The 18,554-nt window shown below is 36.4% G+C and overlaps 1 protein-coding gene across 2 annotated transcripts; it reads right to left on the bottom strand.

Annotated features, from left to right (window-relative positions):
• Positions 1-193: 193 nt before the first annotated feature.
• Positions 194-18,475, bottom strand: LOC128208119 (WD repeat-containing protein 26-like). Of its 2 annotated transcripts, XR_008256852.1 has the most exons (15): positions 18,094-18,475; positions 14,850-14,949; positions 14,561-14,617; positions 13,265-13,401; positions 12,560-12,657; positions 12,031-12,187; positions 11,548-11,686; positions 11,080-11,220; positions 10,529-10,648; positions 9,968-10,113; positions 9,560-9,638; positions 8,946-9,075; positions 8,395-8,574; positions 3,473-6,372; positions 194-3,034 (listed from the first exon to the last, which is right to left on the bottom strand). XR_008256852.1 is itself a non-coding variant. In XM_052911477.1 (14 exons), the coding sequence occupies exons 1-14, from the start codon at positions 18,288-18,290 to the stop codon at positions 6,326-6,328; spliced, it is 1,728 nt and encodes a 575-aa protein (XP_052767437.1). In that variant the 5' UTR covers positions 18,291-18,450; the 3' UTR covers positions 194-6,325. The 2 variants fall into 2 exon arrangements, 1 of the variants encoding a protein (XP_052767437.1); XM_052911477.1 differs by having other exon boundaries at positions 194-6,372; positions 18,094-18,450.
• Between the last annotated feature and the right edge of the window lie 79 nt (positions 18,476-18,554).

The following is an 18,554-nucleotide window of genomic DNA, read 5'->3' as shown; positions in this document are numbered from 1 at the left end:
GTCTGAGAAATTATGGCCCATAAATATTGTTACCAAATCTGATTACGGTAGTTTGGATGAAGATTTTAAAAGGAAGAGAGCAGAAAACTTAAAAGGACAGCACACACCATGAATAATCCTATAAGTAATTATGTTTATAAAACATTATAGAAACATTAATTTTGTTTGATGAAATAAAAAAAAAACACGGCTATAAATTTACATATTTATTGTTATCCACTCTATAAAATATTATTACAAATAATCATCATCATAATTAGAAAACACAAAAGCACAAAATAATATAGTCAAAGTAAATCTAAGGAAAACATTTCTCACTCCTAGCATGATACCAAACCATGCCAGCAAAACATAAACCAACACTGCACATGTATCTCTGGCAGTGTGTCATATACTGGGTATGAAATATTGTAACATAAAATAACGAACTTCGGGAAAGTCACACCTTGCTTACTGTAGCCTTTGAAAGCATGCAAGTTCATGCTTCATTAAAACAAAAGTTTCACAAAGGCTGCCAATGCTTATGTCTGTCTGTTGTTTTTTATCATAGGAAACAGGCACAACTAAACAATTTTGTTGCTGGCATCAAGTGTAATCAGTTTCATAAGAATATCATCCCTAATGTAAAACTTTTGGATGCCGACATTGATGCAATACGACAAAAAACAATTGTATAAACTGGTTAATTCTTTCGTTAGTCAAAAATGGCCAAAATTGTTAGGCTAATATTTTTCCAATTATTACATTTTTAACCAATCAAATAATTCAAATTCAAACAGGCCAAAATATAATCTGTTGACAACTTATTGACTTTTTTACGATTGGCTATTGGACTTTGTCTGCAAAACTGGCTGTAACATGTGCTCTTCACATAATTTCATTATAGTGAACATTTGTGGCCAGTAATTTTAAAATCATTCAAGGGGTTCAGAAATATGGAGCGGACACAAAAAATAGTCATATGACCTCTTAGTGTGACCTTGATCTTTAACCGAACTGATTGTAACATGCGCTGTGCATATTGTCCCATTATGGTGAACATTTGTTATTTTAATATCCTTCAAGGGGTTCAAGAGATATGGAGCGATCGTGAATTGAAGTTGTATGACCTTTGAGCTCTAAGTATGATCTTGAACCTAGCTGGCTGTAACATGCACTCTGAACATATCGCCTCAATATGGTTAACATTTGCGGTGAGCGATTTCAAATTCCTTCAAGCGGTTCAAGAATTATAGAGTAGACACAATTTGTGACGACAGACAGACAACTCCAGCAAAAACAAAATGTTCCCGCATTTAAGGGACAGGACATAATTGTTTCTGTAAAATGGTTTGACTGCAAATGGTGGGCAGTACATGTCATCTAAAATGAATGTTATTGAATGCAACATATTGCTGCAATTACACTATATAAACGCATGAAAATAGATGATATCAATTGTAGCATCAGTGATAATGAGCGTTTCAAGCTTACATCTCAACTGTTTATGAACGGTTTAACCGTGAATCATGTGTAAAGAACCTATATGCAGTTATAAAATAATATACTCTCGAATTAACAAAGGTGTAAACACAAACATAATAACTAAATATCTCATGTACAAACATTCCTCTGATTGCACGAAACTAAGAAAGATGTGGTTCATTCTCCGTATCTAAATAATGTATCAAATATATTACAGCTCTATGGATGGATTAAATATCAGGAAACTAGGGTAACTCTACATAAAATCATGTCAGAATCACAGTATGTACATTGCAAATGTACCAAAAGTTCTATAAAGAAATAAATTGACATACCTGTAACTGCCTACAAATTTATTGAATTATCTGGTGTACACCAGGGATGATAATAGAGCCAAGTTGCCAATCCTGAAAATTTCTGCATGGGGTTCAGGGGGCCGCTTAAGGCCCCCGATGGGTCCAGGGCAAAGCCCTGGTGGGGGGATAAGGGGGGCGAAGCCCCCCGAAGCTTTTCGTATTTCAGGGATTCTAATACCCTTTTTTGCCTTAGAATAGTGTTCATGGAGTACACCTTTTGGTTTGGTAGATATAATTATGTTCAACACGAGACATCCACAATCAGAACAATTATCAGGAATTTTTAGCAGTGAAGTTTAACACCTTTGTCTTTAAACAAAGTTAAATTTACTTTTTTTACCTGAAGTCACAGGCATAAAACATGTACCTGACATTTTGGTTCAGTTGTCCACTTCCCATAAAACTCAACTGGCTATGATCAAATGCCTGTGTATGAACAGTCTACACTGTGGGATGTTTGATTTATAATAGTGAACAACATATCGATTATCATGCTTGCAAATGTTTATTGTAAAAGTGTTAATTATTCAATTTTAAGTATCATATAAAGAGTATTTATTCCATTTTCTGCACATTTGGTGAGAATGTATTGTTATTAATTATTCTATATATTATTCCAAGTAATATCCAAGCGGGACTTAAATTCTTTGGCAGCGTAGCCGTTGTGGACATGGTGGACTTTGACGTATTCTGGTCCCTAAGCCAGATTTTTTTCCCTCATGGTGTTACATGAGTCCAGTAGCACAAAAACTTGATTGTCCCATGGCAGTTCAAGTCTCTCAAATAGGCTTTCAAATTCTATGAAAATTGATTCAGAATCAGCCCTAGTGATTTTTAAGGAGGCCAAATGTCTCAACACTATTTCTTTCTCTATAGCAGAAAAATAGCTGCAACAGTTTTCTCATTGTGTTTGTTGACTTGTCTTAGTTGAAACAAAACCAAGATCCATTAACCCCCAAATGTTCATCATTGAAATGGCTAGCCACTCCGTAAGTCATCTTGTATGATGCTGTACACCTTTGAAGTTTTTATTCGCTTTTGTATCTTTGGCAAGTGTCTTAAGTAAGGCACACTACTGTGGTGCCAGGGAGCATGTTCAGCCATAAATCCAAGTATCATGGCCTCTGGATTGAATTGTCAGTCATTGACAGGAACAACTGGATGCACTGGCTGTGGTGTCTGTTCATCCCTGACTTTTGTAACCATCAACATACCTGGAAATACAAATTACAACTATAGAATTTAATCTCACTCAAACTGGGTCCTCAAGACGTTTTGTTGAACTGTATCAATAGAAAATAAAATGACTGCCTCCACGTAATATGTATTACTACTACAAAATATGTATTCATTTTTTTTTAAATTTGAACCAAACCAATTTTCATTTGAACCTCCCATTATGGTCAACAGCCACTTCTTATTGAGAACAATGCTTCAAACATTATGAGAATAATAAAGAAACGGTTTACAGCGTAAACTTCAATCAGCCAAATAAAATTTGTAAAATAAAAATCGATTATTATGACACAATCCGAATCGGGATGTCCGAAATAATGCTACATGCGCAAAATTCATTATCAGTTTGATCACTTTCTATTAACTTAAAAAGAAACGTTTCGAGAATTTCTCTTGAAAATAAATGGCAAATATACCCTTAAAATCGACGAATCGATGTTTTTAGAAGTTGGTGGTGGTCGTTTTTTTTTCCAATTTTCCAATACCCGTTTATTCGTCTTCGTCGTCTGTCATATCCGGGTACGACGATCCGGATACTGTCTTCTTGTCCCATCGGTAATTTCCGTAATCACCGGATGCTATCTTAACCAATCATATAGCTCGATTGCCAAGACGTAAATAGGTTCGTTAATTTCCGGCTTTACACTTCCGGAAAACTCACCTTTCGTACCCATATTGTTCGAACTGAGCTCGATTCGCTCCTGTACCCCTCCCCCCTAGAAAAAAAACTCAACGGATTTACATTAATCTCAAAATCGATCCGTGAGGCCTTAAATCCGGAATTCCGGATTAATCCGGAATTTTATCATCCCTGTGTACACTTATCAAGCAATTTTCAACAATGATCAGTTAAGTTGCTTGGTGAACCCATGTGATGGATATTTTTGCTGATATACAAAAACACTCGAAAATCACTATGTCATACTCTGTTATCACGATGTTCCGGTTATTTCGAACTTTCTTCAAAATATTTTGGGTTTAGGTAGACATGTTTTGTATTTCGGTTATACCGAATGTTCATTATCTGTAAGTATTTCCTGTGGTCTAAACAACATCTACACTAACGAGTTTTCACTGTATGTAAAATTAATGACCGAAAATACCCTTTAGATAAGGATATAGCAGTATTTTGTTCTCTATTTCAATACAAACTGAACAGAAAATCACCTATTTTACAATCTTTTCTGGCCAAAAAAGCTTGTTTGTAATATTTTATTTAGTATGAAATTTACATTTTTTAACTACTGTAAATTACATCAAACTTTTCAAATGATACCCATGTAATACAAAATCACCCATACAAAATTCACATCATTGTACAGGATACCTCATACCCTAACTTAACTTTCTGAGTTGTCAAATATTTAATTATGTAAGTTTCAAAACGTTTATCACCTGCTTCAAGTTTCACCATTTTTTACATCAGAACAAAAGAATCTGGAATGAGCACTTGCAAAGAACGTAATTATGTGAAATAATGTATGTATTTTCAAAATAAAACATACCAATTTGGAAAACATGACTTCTCTTTCAAGTAACTTACAGGCAGTAACAAAATAAACAGAACAAAAACTAAAGAATACCAAGCTCAGTGCTGGTAAACAATATATAAAAACTCTCTCCCATCTATGCACATAAATAATGTCACAGAATTCCATGATTCTATTATAACAAATGGAACGATAAAATCTGATCAGAATATACAACAATTAACCATTTACTCCAAACACAAAGCATGATCACGAGAATTGTACATGAAAGTGGTATCACACAGTTACTAAAGAAGATGGCTTAAATAATATTGGAAATGTATGTACACAAATAAATATGACATCAAATGCCTGAAATGTTCCACATGCTTGAAAAATGATCTACTGCTATACTGTGGATGACAAATCAAACTGACCAATCCAAAGCCTTCATCTAAATAATCAAGCTGACCAATCAGAAGGCTGCAGTATATCAAAGTAAAACTGATCAATCAAAGAGCAGCATCGAAATCAAACTGGTCAATCAGAATGTTGGAACTGGCCAATAAGAAAGTAGCAATCACAAATGGACAGTCTTTAAGCTGAACCCACTGCACACAGCGTTGGGAAAATGTTTGCTGCTTGAAAAAAGCATTCTGAACATTCATGAACAGAAATAAATGTTTGTGTTCTGGACAAGATTATTGCATTCCATGGTGCAACCTTTAACTATTATTTTTTAATGATTCCCATACTGTAAACAACTAAATAAACATGATACTTCAATGATTAGCTTTTCCATGAACTTGTTTAAATCATACAATAAATTAAGACAATCAACTTGAGGGTGGGTAACAAAATGAAATGGAAATGTACACTGTTATCAAACTGATTTTGTTTCAGAGTATTTTTAAATGCATGTGTGCATTGGGAAGAAAACTATACCACCAGCCATTTGAAAGAAGACAGGAACCTGAATTGTGATTCACCAACATTGACAGGAAGAGTTATAGAAGTTTGTGTTGTTTTGTTAGACAGATTGACACAGATAAGCACATCCAGACAACTTTTTCACAATGGTAACACTGAGGTATGAGTACCTAAAACAACACACAAGCACATACACATGTTGACTGCTCAAATTTACACAATGATATATGGCTGATATTATACACATGTCTGTTGGCTAGCTGTGCAAACACAAGTTAATGTTATGATTATATGTCGAATAGTCACCCACAACAGGGTAAAATTGGTATAAAACACATGTATGCCGACCTATCACATGTATCTTGATATTAAACACATGTATGTCAATTGGTCACTTGGACATAACGGTGTCAGCCGATATTGTATCCTAACTCATCATGAATACAATAAGATGTCCTGAATGGTTGAATTCATATGTGTATGCCAACTGTTCACTTCTACACAGTGGTGAATGGCTCATGTATGTCGTCTCCACATCTACATCTAGTGGAGCACACACTGGTGTATCGTTGATATTACACATCTATGCCAACTGTCCACTTGTACACAATGGTGAATTGCTGATAATTGTCGATTCCACATTAACACGTAGTGGATCACACACCAATGTATCGCTTACATTACACACCTATGCCAACTAGTCACTCTATACAATGATGAATGGCTGCTATTTGTCGACTCCAAATGTGCACGGTGTATTCTAACTTTTTTCGTTGATTTTACACATTTACGCCAACTGGTCACACGTTCACAATGGTTTATGGCTGATGGTAAGTGGAGAATGCAGGAAGCCTAAAGGTGGAGCCACTGTTATACAGGTGTGCTCCGACCAGAGTCTATGGAATTTTTATTGAAGGCTGAAAAAAACAAAAACACATAAATATCAATCAAGCTATCTATAAACTTTGTCTTGTTTCAACATAAAATTAATTAAATTTACTTTAGTTTCATTAGCATAAGCAAATAATGTAAAATTACCATTTTATTAATCTAATTCTGTGAAGTTTCATTATTCTACAAGAAGGAAAAATTACATTCAAGCCTTTACCAGTAAACACCTTTATATTTTATCAACCATTTTTAAAACGCTATATAAATATGTTGCAATCATTTAAGCAACATGTTCATGTCAGTGTAAGTGTGGAATTATTCAAATGACAGTCATCTGTGTCATGAAAATGTTATATATTTGTTTATTATTGTAGCTGAATTGCAGAGACAGCTCAAATCTGATAAGAACTTAAATGCCTGTGTAAAAACTAGGGATGCAAACGAATATTCGAATATTCGATCGAACGTTTGGTATTCGAATGTCAAAATAGGTATTCGAATATTCGATGTTTTTGTTGAATTAATAAATTAATTAACTTTTTGCCTACAACTGTCATCTTCGTCTGTCTTGTTTTTACAACAATGGACCCCTAATGCCAGAGGTGTGAACTTGATGACACTATACACGCGTCATATCGGATATATCGCCGGGAACTATAAATAGTCCCCGTAATTTTACATTTACTGGTTGTTAAACAAGTGACATCAAACACATTCTAATTATTTTGGGTACATTTAAATGGCCATGCCAATTAGGGTTTAAGAGATCGGCCTTTATACCAATGTTTTGTCTTCACTGCTAATCAAGCTTGGCGATATTGCTAAAATCACCTTGATGATATGAAGGACATGTGCTAGTTATGTGCTTTAAACTGTTTTCCAGGTTTTCGATATATCGCTCTTGCGTACAAATTAACTGTATGGTTTAACGTTTAAGGATATATGTCCTGTATTGTTGTACAATACATCAGTCAAAATCGACGTTTTGCCATGGTGTCGTTCTCTATAGTTATAGGTCGTAAACATTAATCCCAGAACGAGGATGCAAATCCGGGAAAATACGCAATTACCTGATCTTATTTTGCATTGTTTACAAAAATGAACGCAGAGGAATTGGTATAATTCGGGGTTTTTTATAAAGATATATCGCTTTTTCTTGGGATATATATCTTGAAAATAGGGAAATTCAGAGGCTAATTTGTGGAACAATAAGGGTCCGTCGCGTGTACCGTATACGACACAGAAGGGTAACAGGGCCCCGGCTATTACGTTAGTGAATACTAGTTTACTACAATTCTTAAAGGTTCATTTTGGTATTCGAATATTCGAATATTCGATCGAAAGAATTACCGAATATTCGAATATCAATTTTGCCATTCGTTTGCATCCCTAGTAAAAACCAGCGTGTTGCAGTCATCAAAACTCAACTTTTGAATGAGCAAGCCTGAACGTTACGCAAGAGATTGGCATTAAAAATTGTTAACAAGCCATGTTATAAAAAATCCAGACTTTAAGCAAGCCCTAAAAGCATTTTACCAGCGCAGGGCTTGCGGGCTTGTGCCTATTTTGATCACTGCTGTTGTCCATTACAAGAGGCCGAAAATTGGAGATCAAACCAGGGACCTTTTAAGATAGAGGTAAGCACCCATACGACTAGACCTGCTCACTATCCATGTGCCACAGTAAAGTGGTATCATTAGATTTGCTTGAAAAGGCTATAACCTGAAAGTAACAGGCCGTCTAGGACAATAAATAATCACTTGATAACAATTTAGGATTATTCACCAAAGGCAAATTTGAACCAGCCAAAACGAGACAAAAGGTTTAAAGGCCAGCAGCCAGTTCTTTTTTAAAAAGAGTTAAGTGATCTAATGATACTGTAACTTAATCTGCCTCTCGCCCAATATACCATGAGTTTAACCTCTACACAGAACACTTTCTCTTGGCTTCTCAAAGAGAACAACAGTACTGGTTTCCCTGGGAATGGACACTTATGTGATTCATATCAGCTTACTTTAACTAACATTAAGTTCAATGTAAAAATATACCTAGGTTGGCAGTATTTGAGGGTTGAGGACCCCAGATCCGTACTGTTCCATCATCTGAGGCGCTTGCCAGCATGCTTGGTACTGCAGGGTTCCAGTGAACACAATTCACTGTCCGCGTGTGGCCCTCCAGAATTGCAATAGGCATCTCCCGACGGATGTGCCATATATACACCTTGTGATCTGTAGTGAGATCAGGCAACATTTAGTCTCATATCTACAAATCTGATTCATTCAACGATATTAGTTGAAACTTCAAAAGTGATCTGTAAAAACATCACATACTAAAACTACGTAAGAAAGCGCACCAAATTATATGCAAGCTGTGCATAATTTTAGGAATGAAATCCTTAAAGTTGGGTCCCAGCCCTGTGCACGTTAACATTTAATTTGGAAGTAAAAGCAAATATCAGATTGATACATTATTTCACTGTTTGAAATAGTAAAATATCAATATTATTTTCCTGATAAATCTCTATAAACCACTAGAATCATAAAATTACAATCTCTGGAGCAGACTTATGATTAAAGACTCTTTCCACCAGAGCACCTACCCTCACTGCCACTGGCTACAAAGTCTTGGTTGAGGCCCCCAAAACATGAGTGTATTGCATAAGTTCCTTGCGAGACTCCCTGGAACTTGCGCACCAGCACTCGGTCCTTCAAGTCCCAAAGATGTACTCCCTGAAAAACATAAATACAGGTCTGCATTAGTTCCTCTAATAAATCTAGAAAGTTAAAGCAACATTCTCGGTTTTAGTCAATACTAGAAAAAAAAATTCACAAAAAACTAACGAATACTGGTTGCAAAAGGGTCCTGGAACGCTTCTTATAATCTTTCTGCCTAATAGCTGTAAGTGTAAAAAAAATATCATAACTTAGTCAAAAGTATGTTTACTTGACCTGTAAAACATAACTATTTGATTGTTGACAACTTTCACTGCAATGTTTCTAGAATCCAATATAATCATAAATTGTATAAAAAGTGCGGTTATCAATGCCATAGTGGTCCAGAGGTAAAGACATTGTCTAGCAATCAAACAGTCTTGGAATCAAATCCTACTACCAATCTACACTTCTTTTTATTTGTTATTTTGCGGCATAAGTCTTATTTCTCATTTTCATGCTTGTCCCATTAACCGATTTTGACAAATCAATATACACTCACCTGACTTGCTATATTGAGTAGACATAATCGACCAGTGTCATTTTGTGTGAAAGACATAATAGGGTGAGTTTCTTGGATTCTGAAATAGATGAAAACTAATTGATTACCAATAAAATGACAAAAGATAAAGCAAGAAATAAGTGACATCTTATTCTATGATTTTATTTCGCACCAAATCAACAAGAAGTGACAAGCCATCGATGTCAATGTGGATTTTTTTGTTTGACACCAACAAATCTCCATTTTCGTATGACAGATGAGAATTCAACTCTTACAGCTGGTGGTCCGGCATATGGTCATTCATTACAATGTAGAATAGATAAATTTATACATATAGGTACTATTCTGCTTATTACCAAAGCTACTGAACATTTAAAAAATAAATTTATTCCTTAAAGAAACACTTACATTGGGCAATCGATAAGTTCATCGAAGTTGTATCCACGTATGCGGAAGTGTGTGTCTGCAGCATACACAAGCTTGCCGTCTGTCTGACAGGAAAGGCACTGGACTCGCACCCCCTCCCATGAGTCAAGAACATTACCATCCAGATCCTGAAATATCCACAATAACATGGAAAGTAATTACTTGTCTGCACAAAAGGTACAACACATTTCTTTAACATTAATATGAACAACAGCATCACATGCAGATGCTGTTGCTGATTATTTCGGAGCATAACTCGACAAACATTTCCTAGATAGGAAAATGGATATTGCTACAAGTATTACATAAATTGTTATATGAATTGTTCAGATTTTTTGTATCTTTGTATCCCAGTTATGACCTACATGTTCCTTTCAATCATATTAAAACCCACCACTGGAATATTATTGTAGAAAGGACAAAAACTATTAGTGATATTTTTCCATAGTATGTTTAGAAGAGCAAGTTTAAGTATTGTGCAATCACTTATATCTATGCATGTATGTACCAGTATATATGTTCAAAAGATAAACCTGAACATACACATTGGTAGAACTGTCCTCGTACTCCTCCTGTTACAAACTTGCGCCCGTCACTGTGCCAAGCAGCACTCGTCAGGCTGTCCTCCGGTGACTGGCTCATTTTGACTTTTAGCTCTCCAGTCTATAGCATCAAAAACAATAGGTTATTAAACTTTAAAAAGTGCCACAACACATTTTTCAATTCCAGATCAAATTTCTCCTTAATTTATCCTTTTAGATATAAACAGGCTTAACACCAGTAGTTTTCATTCGCTTATTGGGCATCACAGGGATATCCTTTAAATTAAGTTTTCATGTTTAAAAATCATGAATTAGTGTATTTTGTACCATATAACAGTCATCAAAATAAGTCTTTTGGATGAAAAAGCCCCAATTCATATACTACTGCTTGGCATAACATTTATAAACAAGCCCTGCTGTATAAAACCCAGAATTTCAACAAGCCTGGAAGGCATTTTACCAGTGCTGGGCTTGTGCTTATTTCAACCAATACAAAGGAATGCATTTATATATAAAATAACTTAGCAAAATCTGAACCAACAAGAACCGCACCACAACATTCCAGAGCCACAGTTCTGAACAATCGTCTGGCCCACATGCGATGATGAAGGAGCAGTCTGGGCTCCAGGCAATGTATGAGACTCCGTATGATGGGTTGTCGAATGTTCGCTTGTGCTTCACTGTGCCTGTCACCTAGAAAACATTGGGTTGTTATATCATTATATCCTCTTTCCCAACATATCCGCTGAAAATTGGATCTTGGATGGTAAGTTATCAACTGCTATCATGGTGGCAATTAAATAGTATTAGATCAAGGTTTGAATACACGTATTATTCTATCTAAATCAAAGGCTTCCTTTAACTTTCATACACACTGCATAAAGAATCTTACAGAAAAGGAAGTGGGCGCACAAACGACTTAATAACACCTGATCTCTGACAGATGGCAGTAGTTATCATACAGATTTGCAGTTGGATCAATTATCTACCTTAGTCTCTTTATAAAGCTTCAGTGTGTACCTTGTCGACATCCCAGACAATTAGTGAGCCATCCTTGGAGCCGGTAGCAAGCATGGTTCCGTCAGGGGAGAAGCGCAGGAACCAAACATCATCACAGTGGTCATTGATCATCTGGACGGTCTGACATGGAAACTGCTCCCTGCTCAAGAAAAACATTTTATATGAAAGTCAAGAGTGAAATGAAGGAGCATAATTGAAGAAAAAAAGCAACATTCCATCAAGCATGTTGACGTTTTGGTAGAAAGGGAGGAACCGAAAGCATCACAGAGGACATTGAGAAACTTTTTTCTGACACTGGAACTGCTCCCTGCATTGAAAATACATGTATTGTTGTTTGATATAGGGAAATATTACATTACGAGCATATATTTATGTTTCTGCAAAGATTTGAAATTAGTTAAGAAACTTGTAAAACACTATTAAAAATGATCTACATCAATACTGCTTTCATTTTTCACCAGTTACTAAATGTGTTTCTAATACCTGCTGCAGACATGGTCGTGGAGAAGTGAGACATCGTCCAGGCTGCTAGAGAATCGTGTGTTGTGGTATGGGCAACGTGCCTTCTGCAGCTCCACCGCCTGGCTGAGCAGACTTACCAGGCGACGTGGGGGCAACATCACTGACGCTGGCAGGAAACCTGCATGTACAAGGGTAACAAAAGTTAAGAACCACAAGAGTGATTCATACAACATTGTATACTAGATACCTTCTGATTGCATGATTTCATCAGGAATAAAAACACATGCATCTGTTACCTTAAACCATCAAATAACTGATTCTCGCAGATTGCTAATTATTTTCAAGCTTGCATCGTTTACAATACAGGCCATATAATAGAGTAAGGGCCAATTATTAACAATGCCAACATCATCAAGGCTATGAAAATACCAGTATCTCAATCCTTTTCTTCAAAAGAAAGAAAAACCTTTAAAAGTTATTCCTTATTGTGATAAGCAGTTACATTTAGTTTACATTTAAGTTTAACACTGTCATTGTGTGTGTTGCATACCTTGTATTTTCTCTATGAGTTTCTGGCGTGTTGTCTGCCCCTTACCACTCCAGTCGGACATCTCATGGAGCTCATCTGGGCTGCTGCACATCATGAATCTGGAAAATCACAATGATATTTAGTATACTAACAACATGATTTAACTACTAACTATGTACTGTACATAGTTAACAAGTGTTGGTAATGTTAATGATATTCAAGTTTCAAAGTATGTTTGCATTATGGCTGCGCCGAATTTATTCTATGTTTAGCATAATCGAGCTGGTAAGTTTTCAGCCATCAGAATATTTCAAATCTAAATGAGGCAAAGACATATGATTTTTTTAGAGCTGAATAATCAAAATAACAAAACAAGTCAGGAAATATGATATACATGGAGATTCCCTATGGTCTAGATGTATGGACTGGCAAATGTATAAAATGCTTTCTGTGTTTTTCATTGCTTAAATCTGCTATTAAAGGAATATGTTTTCAACAGAATACAATTTTTTTTTCTGTGGCATTTTGGTTTTTCCTGCAAGGTGGGTAGGTTTTGAAATTCGATTCCAACAAGAAATGAGTATAGCCTAACTAAACTAACAAGATGCATGAGGATGCTAATGATGCTAATGCTAGATTGCAGTATATATTTCTATGTGAGCTCATGTCAGAAACAATGCAGGCCCTTAAGACATGTAAGATAGAGCTAAATAAGAAGTTACATACGTGCTGAGTTCATGGACCCTCTCTGTGTTGTATTTTAGCGGTGTGAGCTCATGTCTGAGACAATGTAGGGCCTCCAGAACGCGACCATCCTCCAGGTACTCAAGATACTTCTGCTCCAAGATCAGGAACCTCATCTCCTGACATGACAACAAAATTGAACTTAAGGCGACTATTTCTGCTCCAATATCAGGAACCTCATATCCTGACATGACAACAAATTTGAACCTAATGCGACTAGTTCTGCTCCAAGTTCAGGAACCTCATCTCCTGACATGGCAACAAAATTGAACTTAAGGCGACTATTTCTGCTCCAATATCAGGAACCTCATCTCCTGACATGACAACAAAATTGAACTTAAGGCGACTATTTCTGCTCCAATATTAGGAACCTCATATCCTGACATGACAACAAATTTGAACCTAATGCGACTAGTTCTGCTCCAAGTTCAGGAACCTCATCTCCTGACATGACAACAAAATTGAACCTAAGGCGACTTTTCAACTGCTAGATTTTCATCCCCGCCTGTCCCTCTTTTTTACGCGGCCCCTTTAATTTCATTGAATCAAATAAAAATGTTGAAATAGGGTCTGTAATTGTGTATCGGTCCAGTACTGTATAGGAATGGCGTTAACCTATGGTGTAGATGTACAACATTCACATGTAAAAAAGTGTTACGATGGTGCTCGTGGTTCGTCTAGAAAAACATTTATATGGTCCATTATGCAATAAGAAAGAGCACGAACACATATTCAACGGTGAAACAGTCATCGAAGAAAAAAAGAAAACTGGATGAAAAACAAGCAATTTATTTTTACTGGCTTATTGGACAGCATTTCAATTGTTTTCGTTCATTCATTAATTCTCATATCAGAACAGTAACCAGTAGGCAGAATTCTAACATAAAATAAGTAGCTTATAAATTAAAAGATATTACAATAGATGCACACAACTTATTGAGTGCTAAACATGACAATAGGAAACGAAAGAGAGTCTACACTTTACTATCGTGATTGATTTTTCAATGCTCATGATTAGTATTTTAGGCAATTCATGTTTGCGGCAGGACATTACCATTAATAAGTAATTAGTCAATTCAAGGTCTTTGTTACCATATGGAAATGAAACAATAGGGGCACACCCTTGGCCCCATACTTACTAAAATATTGGCCAGACGCTATTCGTTTTTAATATCCCACATTTTGTTCTTTTTAAAAATGATAAGATAACATACAGTGTTTAATGTGTATCTACAATGATTTTAAAGAATACAAAGATGCAAATGAACTTATTCTTACCAGAATACTGTCTGTTTTGTCCACAAGGACCCTGAGACTTTCTAAATCTTCCTCTGCCTGTAACGTGTAATGGTGTATTTTTTTTACATGGGTAGATTTTAGATTTCAAAATTTTAATGTTTATTTTACACTTCAATCTTGCAAGTAAAAACAATGAGAGCATGAATACCCCAGATATATCTCACAAAATGTGTCAACTATTGGAAAGCATACCGTGTACGACAGTTAACACAGAAAAAGTACATAACTACTTGGTCACAAAGATTCTTTATCATTAATGAGTATAGACCTTATTCCATTCCCCATCCATGATGTGGGTTCTAAACTGGGCGGCCGATGGATGCTCCAACATGCATCCAGATTCCGCAATCAGTTCATTCACTGTGTGGCTGAAAACAAATAGATGTACCATAAATAGGGTAATTAACCGATAATATATACTGCCTTACCCATGAGCATTTACTTAAACTTTAAGTACAAGCTCATTGGTAAGGCAGTATATATTATCAGTTAAACCTGGGCTGATGTACACTGTAATTTATAATTAACAAGTAAACTAATAACTCATTAACAAATTAGTTGAGTAAAAACATATATAACGTTTAACACTATAAAATTTATGGTAATGATTTCAGAGCTTATAACTTTTAAAAGGTCTGCTCACACTCATTGGCTATATCATGACTTAACAATGCCTCTTGTTGTGTTTAAAATGCGAAAATTTTAATGCGAAAATGGTGAAATTATGAAGTCAAAGAGAGCAATTAAGTTCCAACCAAATACCGTAGCAGCCAGAGTTTTTTCCACTCTTAACAAAATGATGGTAGGGCACATTGACAGGGGTAAAATAGCATCGTTTTGGGCAAAAGGGGAAAAAACTAACATGATTCATATAAAGTCCAACTCCATTGACCTATTTATGCATGGCACTTTATTGCTACGTTTGCTAAATGTTAAAAGGTCAAAGCTCCTCAAACAAAAACATTTAAAGGGGACAAAAATTTAAAGAGGAAAAATACAGTGGAAACTCACAAAACCGGATCTCCACAAAACCAGAACCCTCGGGATACCGGACTTTTTTCAGAGTCCCGGTTTTCCCCTTCTATTTTCAATGTAAAAAAATCCCTACAAAACCAGAACCCCGGAATTCCGGATACCAGACAAAAAATCGAGAAAATTTGTTAGTTGTCAACGTAATTTTACCTCACAAAACCGGACGTTTATTTGTTCAAACATGTCAAAATAATGTTGTGTATTAGGTGTTCGCGAATAGCGTGTCACTTTGTTTTGACAGCTGGTGCGTCGTTAAATATTACACCTGTGATGATGTGTTAACTCGATAATCGATAATGATGATTGCGTTGTGGATTGACTGTCGCGCGATAATCAAACGATAATCAAACTTGTGAAAAGAAAATTGATTGAAACATAAATTTGTTTGTTGCATAAAATAAAGAACTAGAAACGGTTATTTAGTGATCATTTTGGAGGGTTGTTTTATCTAAAGACTTCGATGATTCAATCAAATTAGAGCGGTGCATTAATTAAACTATCAAACATACCAAACAAGCATTAAATTACCTGAGTTGTTTTATTTCAAGATGATTATAAAAACGCAGAAATGTTTAATTATGCTTATCACTTTTGCAAGTGCTTTAATCATGTCTCAACCTCTGTCTAAACGTCGGAGAATTGAACTGTCCCTAGAGGACAAAAGCCTTTAAAGGTGAACTCAGTTAATATTTTGAGTGAACTTACTCCGTACATCAAATCCTCACTAAACCGGAATCCTCACTAAACCGGAATTTTGCCCAGTCCGGGCCTTGTCCGGTTTAGTGAGTTTCCACTGTATATATATGCTTTTTTAGGATGGAAAAAAACACTGGCAGCTGTGAAACAACAATGAGTGGCTAAATAAATAAGCAGCCTCAATTAAACACCATCTACCCATAAGCGCTGTGGTTAACACACTTGCTTCTCACCCACAAGACCCGGGTTCAATTCTCGGCCTTGGCGCATGTGAGTTGGATTTGTGGTCACCAAGCCAGACAAGTGGGTTTCCTCAGGGTTCTCCGGTTTCCCCCACAACACAAGACCACGCTCTCGCGTAACATCGAGCCAATGAGTGTGATTGATATAATGTTGTAATAACTTTTTTTCACAACTGTTGTTAAATAAATATGTTTAAACTAAACAGGCTATTCAGTCTCTGTTGTGCTCATCAGCTCGTACAAAACATGTTATTAAGAGGTTGCTCAGAGGAAATGGCAACTAACTTATGCATAATCCAAACATTTAAATTGGTCGACTCGTGTTAAAAATGTTGGACATATATAAAGTAAACAAATAAGCATAAATTTAATTATCTAAAAGAATGTCAGAAAAAGGGTGTGTGTTTCACGTTCAATCTCCATTAGAGTGACCTAGCAACTCTTCTGCAGTCTGTAATGCACCAGTCAATTGTAACCACGCCCCCCCCCCCCCCCCCCCCCCCCCCCGCCCGGTCCGGGGGTATACTGGGGATAGCCGGGGAAATGGGCTGTGTTTTTACCTTCCAGGTGGCCCCTCAGTGCCGGGTGAAAGCCGTGGTTTTGTCTTTGCGCCAAAAATAGTGGGGAATGGGCCTTACCTAGGGTCCCTGGGGTGCGGGGGAATTTTACCAGCAATTCACCCCCGCAGGGCGGGGATTTTACACTGGCTTTGCCGGACTGAAAGTCAGAGGCCCTGCTATTCCCCGGACCTGTGGGGGGGCCTTGGTTATAATTGACTGGTGTATAATATCTGGTGTATTAGTAAGTCACTGGAAACAGCATTGCAACCTTACCTTAGACACAGTAACAAATTGAATATATGAGGGGGTATGTGCAAGAAGTTCAAACAATTATATGTTGAAAGGATTTTTTTATGATTTTTGATATGGCAAATTATATCAAAAAAGGATTTATGAATCCTGAAGTTACATCTACTGGATTTACATCAAATATGTTTTTTAAGTGCAATTTAGTACATGGCACTAACACCATAGTTGTCTTGCTATGCATAATGCAAACATGAGTTTTATGGGTATGGGGACAGTGAAACCAGGTAGTGTCTGATGCAATATGAGGAGTCATGAGTTTTAAACAAGTCAGATGCACATTCCAATAAAATTAGTTCATTCTGCTGTGCAATTAAAATTAAACAAAACCTTTATTTATGTCTCAAATGTTCATCAGGCTCAAACATGAATTGGAATGTAACAGATTGTCATTAACAGAAAACAAACAGCAAGGTTTGAAGATTCTAGAGATGTGGTAACAGAATCCCCTATGACATCAAAAACAGCTGATCACTGTCAAGACACTGACTGACATAATTATTTCAGTTTCCCTTTATTGCATTGGCGATAAGGAAACACAAAACTATTTACAGAAATAAATTTAGTTTTAGTCGTTGGGGCATACCCTCAAACTGCAAGTTACACAGTGTATTTACGCATTAACAACAAAGCCAATTGGTGACACGAATGGCCTAGATTTCTGTTTTGTGCTTACTTTAGTCCAAGGCCTCTCAAATGTTGCCCAATAAGGCGAATAATATCCATATCAGAATTAGATAATGTCCTTTGGGGCGCAGGTTTGTCCCCTAAATCACCATTGATCGCTCCCTCGCTATTTCCATTTGGGATCGCTAGAGACGTACTGTCCGAGACCTCGCCATTGTGTTGGGGTAGGCTACCATTCGTCTGCATACTGACACAAGTTTTGAGCTTTTTGCGCGGTGGAGGGCTCACACCACCGCTCTCAGAGTCGGAAGACGATGCCAGTATGCTATCGCTCAATTCTAAATGTCTTATCAGCCTGGATGTTGAACCCAGAGCATAAATTTTGAAGAAAATTCGACATGTATGCACAGAGATGTGTTGACTATCCAATGTTTTCCTTCATGACGTCACGTGCACTTCAGTTGAATGATGGGAAAATAGATCATTTGTTTATATTTGGATATTTTGGTT

Source organism: Mya arenaria, chromosome 11 (assembly GCF_026914265.1).
Source record: "Mya arenaria isolate MELC-2E11 chromosome 11, ASM2691426v1".
Taxonomy (NCBI): domain Eukaryota; kingdom Metazoa; phylum Mollusca; class Bivalvia; order Myida; family Myidae; genus Mya; species Mya arenaria.
The sequence above is the reverse complement of the archived record's forward strand: the minus strand, read 5'-3'. Positions and strand labels throughout refer to the sequence as shown.

Coding starts and splice junctions, on each gene's coding strand:
- LOC128208119 (XM_052911477.1), bottom strand. CDS start 18,290: ATGCAGACGAATGGTAGCCTACCCCAACACAATGGCGAGGTCTCGGAC. Junction 11,221..11,547: donor TTGTCTGGGATGTCGACAAG/GTACACACTGAA, acceptor AATGTTTTCTAG/GTGACAGGCACAGTGAAGCA. Junction 8,575..8,945: donor TGTAGCCAGTGGCAGTGAGG/GTAGGTGCTCTG, acceptor ATCTCACTACAG/ATCACAAGGTGTATATATGG.